Below are 12,183 nucleotides of genomic sequence, written 5' to 3' on the forward strand. Positions count from 1 at the left end.
GTGCGACAAGTGAGCCGACAAGCACGACATTAGCCAAAAGTGCCGCGGTATGTTTACTTATACTTAAATATACTCCACTATTTATAACCGACTGAAAAGTTTACAGTTGATCAGGTTGTAGTTAAATTAGTGAGTTGTGATTAAAAACCGAACAACACGCCAGAGGGTGTAAATTAATTCCTTGTCATTTTTTTATCTTCAGCGCTGTGAAGTGAACTGATTTGTATTAAATACTGAAGCTAGAATTTCATATCTGTAACTGTTTTTATACCGGATTGATTCCAGACTGTGTTCTTGACTGATCTGCTGATTACCCAAAGGTTTTGGTTCGCATTGCGCTCTTGTGCACACGGAGATGAATTAAACAACAAGTTGGCGACCAAGACGTTCATTTGTCTCGAACTCAGGAAAAATATTATAACATCACGCAATCTGCTTCTAGCTACAAGTTCCAGTGAATCCGCTTTATATTTAGTGTTCACTTGAGCTAATCATATTTTCCACTCTGCCATAGCCTTGTTGAAAGTCCACGAACAGTTATGCATTAAGACGGCTAGTGTCTGAGCCAAATATCTCAAATGATCGTTTCGGGGATACATTTGTATAAATGGCTTTGTTGAAGATGATGCTATGAAGCAGATATATTGCTCGTTTTGGGACTGTTCCCCAAATGGTCTTGCATGGAACACCGCCAGTTTTGATCAAGCTCTACAGTCTGATATACAGTGATATAACCCTAACACATACATAATCTGCAAACGAAAACACTCTCTTATCCTTTTCAAGCGATGGAATGGTAACTCCCCCCCCTCCTTCTCCTACCCCCCCCCCCCCCCCCCCCCAGATAATTCGATCACTCATGTAGAAACACTACATAGAGAAAGTTTTATCTTTTGGAGCCGAAATAAGAAGAAAGGCAACACGTCGTGGTCAAGTTGTTTTGGAAAGTTTGCTTTGTTGAAGTGGCAATAAAAACTCCGATATGGAATTTAAAAGGTCTTGTCGACTCTCGAAAGGCTCCTGTGACGCGTTTTACCCCAGTCCATGAATTCTGGCTACGATCTGATAATTAAGGTCTTATGCCGAAGTGCTTGTTTTGTATTCACCCAGAAAAAAGCTGTTAAATGTGGATGAGTTGGCGTGCTCTGTGCTGTCGGAGAAGCGAGTCTCCCATGATACAGGAATTTGGCTGAACGCCTCGGATTCACTAGATCGCCAATGTCATCGCATAATACTGTAAAATCCGAACAGTTATGCAGCATCTCTAGTGCTATCGATCCGATGAACTTTTTTCTGTACAGTCATGGCGTCTTATCGTTCGTTAACTATTAATATTTAATCGACTTTATGGTGTTTTTTCTACGATCTCCTTTCCAGTCGTTGTTTACTCGACAAAACCTTGGGGATACCACTGTTTAGTTGAACCTGCTCATCGGGAAGTACTGAGTTTTCTATGAATTCAACCCTAGTGTCAGCAAAGCATTGTCAAGCACCACCGAACCAATAATCAATTTTAAGATTAAAGCATCCATTTAAAAAAAGATGATTTTTATGTAATGTTTTTCTTTCCTGTGTATGTTGTTTTATTTTAGAGAAGGTTCCCACTAACCTTAAGGTTTAGTTATTGTTTTAGTCATGTAAGTGCTTTTGTACTGTTGTGCGCCAATGGAGTGGTAGCTAGATCACGTGAAATTTACATATGAGACGTATGAGTACATGTACAAAAAGAACTTCTCACCGTTTATGAGAAAAAATCAAAAGTTGTCTTACTCAACTCATTTTCGTCACAAATTCTTATTTTACCTCCAGACAATTTTTAAGCTTAATCAGTATATAAAACCAAGATGAAACAGGCAATTTACCGCCACAAAAATGGATTTTTTAAACCATATTTGTCTAAAGAGTCTTAATCCAAAAGTAAATGTTTATATAACATTTATATGCGGATTTCAGTCAAAACTAACTTTGTTGAAATCATCCCTGTTTCGATATATGCATTCCAGTTTATATTTTTTGGCCTTTTATCTAAGGTTCTTAAGCCAAAGACGAGCTTTGTTAAACCGTTGTGTGCGCCTTTAAAAATGACGTTAGTGATTAGGTTACACACTGAAATTTTGTGTCAGCATACATCTGTAAGACGATTCTCACAGGAAACATCAGCCAGTGGAGTGCAATACGCAGATGTACAATAAATGTGCAATCACCCTTAAGGCTTTGGATGTATGTTTGGATGTTTGGATAATTATTAATTTGTAAAAATATCTGGTAAAGACAGGTCGGCAGCTTTGACTTTGTCATATGACAAATATATACATTTGTGCTTTGTTTTGTTTTTTCGTTTCAGTGCGGATGTTACGTCACAAGTGTCATCCGTGAGCACAAACGTCATCGTGACGTTTTCGGGCAACGTCACCTGGTTGTCCATGGTGATATACAAAAGCTCTTGCTCTATAGACGTCAAATACTTTCCGTTTGATGAACAAAACTGTACGCTGGAATTTGCGTCGTGGACGTACGACGCTAACGCCATCAAACTCGTGATAGTTGGTGACAGCGGCGACATTTCAAACTACATCCCCAACTCGGAATGGAATCTGTTCAAACTAGAACAAAAATGGCGGAACATAACCTTCTCCTGCTGCCCGGAACCTTACATTTTTGTGAGCTACAGCATTCTGATGACGCGGCGCCCTCTGTTTTACCTGTTCAATATGGTGATGCCCTGTGTGCTAATCACTATGGTGGCCCTTTTGGGGTTTTACATGCCCTCTGATTCTGGAGAGAAGGTTTCCATGGGAATAACAACTTTACTGTCCATGACTGTATTTCTCATGATAGTGGCTGAAAACATGCCACCGACGTCAGATGTGGTACCATTAATAGGTAAGTTTTTCCTTAACAAAACCGACTTTGCTGGATTACAGTTAGATATTAGTGGTTCATTTAATTCTTTGTTTACTTACACTGGTACTAAAAATAAACCAAAGTGAGGTATTTAAACAGTTCAATAGTTCAACTCGGAGACTTCTTTGAAATAACGAAACATTGCCTTTTCAAAATATTTAAAGTGTATATCGGACATTTTTGGCAACAAATCGATCAACACAAATCAAATCTGCATGTAAATCTTACTACTGCTTTAAATCGCCCAAACGATTACTTTTCAGGAAACATATCAGCCTCGTCTGTGCACGTGTAACCAATCAAAATTGATGATAAAGCTCCCAAAATTCATAAACACTTATAAATCATAAATAAAAATTATAAATAGCACAGGTACGAGACTGATATTCACTGAAAGGCAATAATTTCAGCTGTTCTTGGGATATACAGAAAATTTGATTTGTTTAGCTAATATGGATATTTTGCGAAAAACCTATCAATTCCACATCCCCATGAGGCTTCCTAACAGCTTCACGTGTGCGGATTTATTAGGCAGCGCAAACTTGACCTTCGCAATACACACAGGATATTGCACGGTAAGGCTTCAGTGTCACAGACATTGCTACAGTAAGACTCTGCGATAAATGGAGAATCCCAAGAAGCCAGCGGTCACGTCGTGGGCAGAGATTATCTTAAAATATCAGCAGGTCATGAAAACCGGGTTGTTTTGTCAAATGTCAAAGTTCTCAGTCAGGCTGACCGGAAATCCGGATATTTCACAGCGATTGGTCAAGGCCATTGTTCTTTGCCACTAAATATCTGGGATAATAATCAGTGTGAGGGAGGAATTTTGTCACATTGTGATGAACGCCAAACTGGAAAAAAGCGACAAAGACGTTGATCAGCGCTACAGTAAGCTAACATCCATCCAGCAAAATATTCACAGCCTTGTGTCGAAACTGGGTTACTCTGTATTTTAAATGCCGTTTCAGTTTTTTCTAATGATCTCACGAATGACATTACTGTCTCAACAGCATGCACTGTGATTACTGTATGTGTTTTATACATATTGTTTAAATGTTTAGCTTTTGCAGTAAACATTCCACATTTATAGGATGAACCATATGGCATTTTATTTGAAATTGTGGTCGTTTACATTGCGACAGTAACAGTCAGTGAACATGTACATGTTCAGGCACGTGTATATCCCACTCCCCACCCAAATAGCTGAACGTTTAGGTTTGGCCATGCAAGACGCTTTGTTTTTTTTAAAATTATATACAATAAATCAGTGCCTACCTAAAGCAAATAGGTCTATAGGTGTATAACATGTGTATAAGGAAATGTAGGTTGTATCTTTTTGATTAAAACTTTCAGGAAAGGCTTAGGCAAGACCATTAAAAGTGTACCAAGATAATTGTTAACCTTTACATTACAAAAGCAAACGTAAAGTTTTATGTAAAGGGAAACTTTGCTGAATCGAAAGCACCGCGAATAATAGTACCTTTATGGGATTGGCATTATGTTTGATTAAAAATACTTTAAAGCTTACATATCTAAACATATAGTGTATTTTTATTGTCGTGAAAGGGAACAAAACCGAGTAGGAAGTGCTCATTGTGTTTTACCGGACTGAAGACCACAGATATAAAGAGATGAATCCTCCTAGTCTTGTTATTATTTTCCCCATTAGGTTTCCACCCACCATATTACTGGCCGCCGTTGTATAAGTGAAACATTCTTGAGTACAGCGTAAAACACCAAGCTAATAAACAGATCAAATTGCATCAATGCTATATACATTTTGCTTTGTTTTTTACAGGTTTATATTATGGAATTACAATCGCCATTGTCTCGTTCGCCACGGGTATGACTGTGTTAACACTGAACATCCACCATAACGGAACCCGAGGGTACGAAGTGCCCTCTATTGTCAAGAAGTTTTGTTTTGGAATATTAGCCAAAATATTATGCATTCGACTGGAGCTACCAGGGACCCCTCCCAAAAGGGGAATGGTAAGGAAAAGCATACTCTGTTATTAAACTTTCCGTAAACTATAGGTAAAAGAAATGGCAACAAGCTGTGGGGGACTTTTCACTGTAAAATTGAAGATTGGGGAACTTTGGACACTGTGTAAAGAAGTATCTGAACTCTACCCTAGATTACTTGTTTCTCGTATGACACGTGTTTTACCACTAAAGCGGCAGTGATGGTAAAACCCAGAGCCCAGTAATTCGAAAATGTATCAGCCAATGCCGGTATTAAGTCATATTTTAAAAGCAAAATTTTAGCCAAAATCAGCAGCTAATGCGGTTGTCCGATGTCAAAGTATAAGAGCAGGAGATTTAATTCATATTCATTATACTGTTAAGCAATTAAGTTTGGGCTAAGTACAAAATTGAACACTAGGCTTAGAATTAAATCTAGTATAAAGTCTTAAAACAGTTCTGAGCAACTGGGCCCTGGCAGTTAGGGTGGTTGAACACCAAGTTTTCTATATAATGTTTTCTACGATTGTTGCTGGAGATAGGGGAAGAGGAGTGGAAACGGTCATCAATCAAAATGTAGGGACGTTTAAACTGGGTTGTAGTGAACAGTTTTACAAAACCAGATCTACTGGCCTAGCATAACTTTAATTTGTTTCTTTTTTTTATACAATAGATAGTATGAGTTGTTTCCCAATGTGCTATGCTTTAAACACTTTAGAGGTAATGGAGAATGTGTATGGTATTTTGCTGTCTTCAACAGCAAGGCATCTCCTCGTGTTAACATTTTCTTTAGCCTCAACATTTACGAAGATGAGAGGTATCTTGCTGAGAAAAGACGTATAGAGCTATATTTGGGATGTAACCAGAACACTTTCTACGCATGTATATCTATATTTAGTTTATAACTCGAGCTATTCAGGAGCACAGGAAGCACGTGTCCAATGATTATCTTCCAAGCAATTATTGGCTTTTTGGAAACCCCATAAGGATCTAGAAAGACAGAATGTCTGATAACCACAGGACGGACAGGAAATGATTCTGCAGCTAAAGTACGCATGTCATTTTGTGGCGCGTTTCTTGTTAATCATGCCTAAGAAACAGACCTGAAGCCATTGCTCTACATTGCTATTTCTAATGGGGGCATCTTGCGGGGATCATTGCTTCTGTAATATGAGGTTTAAAAGTGACCAGATTGGCGGAGTCAGCGCTTGAGTGGAGTTGAATTTATAGTGTTGTTCTTTCTCTTAGAGTGCTAGAGGCGCCGCTGTAATTTTTCTGGAAACGCCGAGAAACGGAATCATTCTCTAAATTAAATACGTCTCAGTTGTATAACTCTTCCAGAAAATGGTGAACGACAACACATGTATAACCATGCCAGTTTGTTAAGTATTTAATTGTTATTTATATATGCCTTTAATTAAATTTGTTGTTAACATCTCCGTTATTTCTTAAAAGAATTCACTTTGCAATATACAATGTCACTCGCGCGTTGGCTTGTACTGATTTAATTGTGTTTACTTAAAGGAGAAGTTAAAGGACAAATAAGACTCTAAAGGAATTTAAAGGATGATGCATAAATGGTTTTAAATCCTCAAATATTATTTATTTCACGTTTCCCTTAAATCCTATAAAAAGTAAGTTATACTGCCGCTCGATGAAGGCATCGTAGAACTCAACCTTTCAAACTCTAAACCAGTTTTTTCAGTTGAATTTATTCATACAATTATTATAAAATTTAGGCTAAACTGATTTGTTTGTATCACGGAAGATGCAAGATTCCTAAAACAGGGCAAATTTGTTCTCTACACCCAATAATTATCTCAGAATGCTTTCAAATATTGGCTGTACAGGTGGTTGAAGAATGATTGTATCTCTAGAACCAATGGATTAGCGAACATGCAGCTACGCTCAACAACGAATCTTGTAGACTCTTAGCGTTTTCTGCGTGTTTAACCGCCATTCTATTTCTACAATGAATTGTTACAAGCTGTTACTTGATACGTGTCATTATCAAACTTTACTGATTGTTCAAAAGCCTACGAATTTATGCCTCATCAACACTGTTGAACAATATTACGATTGTCTCTCAATGTGCACCATACACTTTTTATTTAGATTCTGATAGGAAATCTGTATTGTCTGTACGTCGTTGAGAACTGTTGACTGCTTCTCATTTGAATGAATTAGTCTTAATTCATTTGATTTTAGTTCATTTAGTTCTTTGGTGCTTTGAGCAGAACGTTGTATTGAAAATTGGTCTTCCGATTACTAACCCGGAACGTCCATTTTGGTTAACGGCTGGCACACGAATGTCTCTTTTCACGCGTAGTGTCGCATGATAGAATAGATCAAACTGGACGTCCCAACCCAAGACCATAGAACATCAGATTCTCGGGGTTTTATTGAATGAAAGCGCCTCGTTGAATATTTTGATTCCAGCAACTTTGGTCTCCCTCAGAGGCAAGGTACTCAGCTTTTCTGAATTTTTCCTTCAACAAAATGAAGCCGACATTCCGTCGACTTCAATTCATATCCGTTGGTGTTTTTTTTTTTTTACAAAATACCAATTCCAACCAAACGGTCAAAACAATTTGGAGGCTTAACAATTTATTATTATTATTATATACTATCACTTATATACTATATATATATATATATATATATATATATATATATATATATATATATATATATATATATATATATATATACTATCTCTTCACAACTACTAGCTTTATTATACCTGAATATTTCTAATCATCACGGATGACACAAAGTGTTTAATTTGGAAAGGATGCCACCCATTTGAACCTTCCTTGAGCTATTCGCCTATTTGTTTGGTTAGTGTTTAATGCTGTGCTGTCACCTGGTCACATGTGTAGCTTTTCAAACCGAACAGTGCTGGTAGAAAATCACTGATCCATAAGGGACATGTATCGTACAGACTTTATAGCTTTATAGCCTCATTCTATCCACCGAGAATTCACTAGCCTATAACACAAACATAGACTATTTGATTTTCTTATTCTGACATACGTGTAATACTTAATTCGTTTTCAATCTTGTAGGTTAATTTTACAACGTAATCGTTGTTTTAGCACGATTTGCATTAAACAAAATAGAAAGTTTTAAAAATCGATCGGTAAGTTTATGGCGTAAAAATTTCGTGATATCTTCATGCGTTAAATGTTAGGAGACTTTATAGCACTCATTAAAGGGAATTTACGACTTTGGAAGGCGTCATGGTATTTATACCTCATTCGATGTAACGGGTCAGTTCTGAATCAGAAACGGCATTTACGGCGTAAACAAACAAATTTATAGCATCAGTATTGAACTTTTTGACATGACGAGCTTCTAAAAGAATCTGGCTTTCACGAGGTAACCAGTTTGTGTCATCATCAATGATGACGTTGTGTGATGTATTCAGTTTACTTGCAACTCTGACAGTTAAAGGGCCGGCTCTGTATGACTACGAGGCATGTGATGAGTAAGGTCTCGGGTTCGAATCCATTAACCGCTCGTTCGACTGCGGCTTTAAGTCGGCAGGTTTGTCAGATGGCCGGTTTGTCTGGGCACTGCGGTTTCCTCCACAAATAAACAAATACCTGTCATTTTCAGATCTGAGTCGTTGTTCAGTGGAACTAAATCCCATGAATTCGTGCGTCATCAGCACAGTGTAACAGATATCTCTCAATATGTGTCCTATGCATTTTGTTACAGACCAATGAAATAAATAAATGAACACAAAATTTTAAATATTTAATATAAAAGCATTTGCGACATAACAGCAATCATTATAAAAACATATGCGCAACATGATGAGTTTCCTGGAACGTCCATGTTGGTTGACGGCTGATGTGCGCATGTCTGTTTCGACGCATAGATCCATAACGTTGTTAACGTGTCTTGTAAGAACCACAATGGCTACGCTCACGTGGCCTGTTTCTTCCATCTCTAACTGCTTTTGCAATCATACCAATTAATGGCTTTTTATCATCCAGGTATACAATGTGTAATGTAACCAGTAGACATCATTATTAATATTACACACGACTTAGCAAGTCTATATAGCAGTATTAATTACTTGTATGCGACCGGAACTGTTGCAATCATCATTAGCTATGTTTGTGTGAAGAATATAGATCGTTTAACACAAGGACGTGAGAGTATACAAGTAGATGATATGTGTGAATAATGGACTCGAAAATTGTCAATGGCGTGATTATTGAAGATGAAAGTTATGAATATTGTTGTTCTATTACGCGAGGTAATCAGCTAATGGCATTGTTATTGACCTTTACAATATTCGCCAGTTTGCAAACGTTATCAATGAAATTTACGACAAAACCAAAATAACATCAGTGCCAATTTAACTTGTCAGTCTTCCAAGAAGCTGTCGAATCCGCAAATGCTGTAAGTGTTTCATTACAGCGCGCAGCATTATCTCGTTCTTGAACGATGATCCAGTAGCCATTCCAACGACAGGCAAAAAGCCCGCATGGCTTTATCGATTCCTGGGATAGAGTGACAAGTTCTCTATGTTCTAAAGCGGGCGGATTAGCCAGCATTCAAGCAGACCCATTAGAGTTGAAATCCCTACACGCCACGGTAGAGTAACAAACATGGCCGATACCGTTATATCCCCCAGACACCAGCAGTTTCCAGGCTTTTATTGTGATTGCGGTCACAAGGAATTGGGATTATGTTTTTCTTCCAATTTTGTCCGCGCTGAAACATCTTGGCAGGATAATAAGAGACCATATTACGCCAGTCTAGTCGGCCCACACCTTCTAACAGTTCGCAATCGATCGGCGAAGATGAGTCCAGAGAAAAACTCAAAACTCCCTCAACCATTGTCTTCCCGGTTATGCCAATGAGTTTTCGGAATTTCATATTTCTTCTGTTTTTTTTTTCCTTCCCAACGTCTGTTGGGTGTTTTGGTTCGGGGGATTATTGATGTGAATTCTACGTGTATAAGAAATAATGGAGACCTCAATAATCTTGTTCAAGGTGCATAGCGTATGGCATACAATTAGAAAACTGTTCAGCAATTTCTTATGGGTTATTTTCTCACAATAAGGTGATCAACAAAACTCACTTATCACGTGATTTCAGATAAATGATGCCTAAACTCTAGCGTCATCAGATTGGCAGCTGGAAATTAAATCCTGAAATACAATTACTCGGTTCTCTTTTCGGTTTCTTTCTAGCTTTTTGGCAAAGTAAAACACATCATAATGATTTGAAAGCTAAAGCTCGCAAGATGCGTTTTGGATTTAGTAAATTCATTTATTCATAACAACACCGTCCGCATTCCACAATCTAAAACGTTCGATGGAAAAGTCAGACTATAAAGGTATTTTTTTAACTTTCGTTTCTTTGTAATATCTCATAGAAAGTGAAACTACATGTACAGAAACGATCGATTGCACTCTCGATTGTGTTTATTTATTTATTTGATTGATGTTTTGGCAGAGCCCGGAGGAAACCCACGACCATCCGCAGGTTGCTTAATAATACAGATGTAAAACATATCAATGTGTAGAGATAGCGTTGTGTAAAGTGTCACTAACGGAAGCCAATATTTTTAGAGAGTACTACTGATTTTACAGATAGCTGAATGTATTCGACTGGCCAAAAGAATCTGACTATTAGTACTATTGTTCATTTAGAGTTTCTTTTGGTTTATTATCAGATTGTCACACAGGCTACTTCCAAAGTCCTATATATAGTGCAATTAGGTCCGTCTCTTTATGAACTCCATGGAGTGTGATACCGCTGCGTGTAAATGCTTTCTGTGATTACTGTAAAACTTTTAATATAGTTACATCACTGACTCATTATAGTTGGCGAATAGCTTTAAAATGTTAATGTCTCTGAAGCTTTTATTTAAGGTATCAGGTATGCAATATTTATCAGTTTACTGATTGATTGGTTGGTTCAGTGGTGTTTAACGCCGCACTCCCTACAAATATTTCCCTACAAAACCTAACAAACTTTCTGATATCGTGACTTGCTAGATACGCCTTCACAAACACTCAGAGCGTGTGTTGCAAGTATTATCCCACATCAGACAAAATACTCCGCTATTCATTGGACAGCTTCTGCCACCTAAGGGAGGTGTATATTCTTTATCTCCTGCCTTTGGGCGAGAAAAAGTGGAGGCTCTCGCAAAAATGATCAGACCAAAGGACACGACAGCGCCCTTGACAGCAACCGTATAATTATATCTTTTTTGAATGTATGTTTGCTCCGGTCTTGTGTCCGGGGGTGGGAGGAGGTACTGTCCGTTTCTTTTTTTTTTTTTTCACTAATAAACACGACGGTGTAATATAAGTCACCAAAGAAAGGAAATAAAGAAGAATTGAAAATTAGAACAAAAGTGTTTAGGGTAAGTAAAATATTCACTTATCAGTTTATCTTCGAGGGAAATATTCGTCTTGTTACAATATCACCAAGTATATTCTTTTCAATCTGTAGGAGCAAGTACCACAACATGACCGATTCGATGTGGAGAAACTCCAAGAAAACGGCAGTTTATCACCGAGATTTTCCCGCCGACTAAACCCAACGGCGACGCCACCTGGCGGCGTGGACAGTTACGAAAAACAGTTTATTCGCGTGATGCATAAAGTATATCAGACGATCGAGAGGAACGAGATGCGATTGGTGGAACAGGACAGACGAGATGCGATAAAACAGGAGTGGCAGCAGCTAGCAATCGTCATCGACCGTCTACTTCTGCTGATCTTCCTCTTCACCACAATTACGGTGACTTTTACGATAATGTTACACGGTCCCCAAGCGCAGGTGTATTCCGAAGAGCCCACACCGGCGCCCCCAGCATAGGAGATAGCTTGTCTGGGTGTGTGGGATGCGGATAAATGTCCGACAAGCGTTACTTATTATTTGCAGGTCCCATCACATAATCCTTCAGAACGAAGGTGGTTTGCTTTAAGCTATGACTGTAGATGAGATGTTTAGCGTGACAGAGTTATCAAAAATACAGCAGACATTTCAGCTGCAGCTTTTGAGAACAAATGGCCGCTACAAGTTAAAAAGCTGTTTTCTGTAAAACTAGCATACACAGAAATTTTTCACGATGTTATAGATTAATATGATCCTTTGGATATCCCTACATCGAAGCTTTTCAAGTTATACTCATGGTTTGCTTACTTCATTTACAGAGAGCAAGATGATTAGCATGTCTGCTCAGAGTTGTGAAATGCAAGTGAATCCTCAGCCACTGTTTATGTTGTCGGGTGTGACTACAAGCGGCTTGTGTGTTCAAAATCAAACCAATGCCAA

General features: G+C 38.1%; 1 protein-coding gene across 1 annotated transcript in view; it reads left to right on the top strand.

Annotated features, from left to right (window-relative positions):
- The window catches only part of LOC135478261 (neuronal acetylcholine receptor subunit alpha-10-like), a 29,841-nt gene extending 17,881 nt beyond the window's left edge, over nucleotides 1–11,960 (top strand). The window contains exons 6-8 of the mRNA XM_064758534.1: nucleotides 2,345–2,883; nucleotides 4,706–4,899; nucleotides 11,356–11,960. Of these exons, the coding sequence (XP_064614604.1) occupies nucleotides 2,345–2,883; nucleotides 4,706–4,899; nucleotides 11,356–11,724 (1,102 nt within the window). The 3' untranslated portion in view covers nucleotides 11,725–11,960. The remainder of the gene's footprint in view (nucleotides 1–2,344; nucleotides 2,884–4,705; nucleotides 4,900–11,355) is intronic.
- Nucleotides 11,961–12,183: the final 223 nt, after the last annotated feature.

This window comes from Liolophura sinensis, chromosome 11, assembly GCF_032854445.1.
Source record: "Liolophura sinensis isolate JHLJ2023 chromosome 11, CUHK_Ljap_v2, whole genome shotgun sequence".
NCBI lineage: Eukaryota > Metazoa > Mollusca > Polyplacophora > Chitonida > Chitonidae > Liolophura > Liolophura sinensis.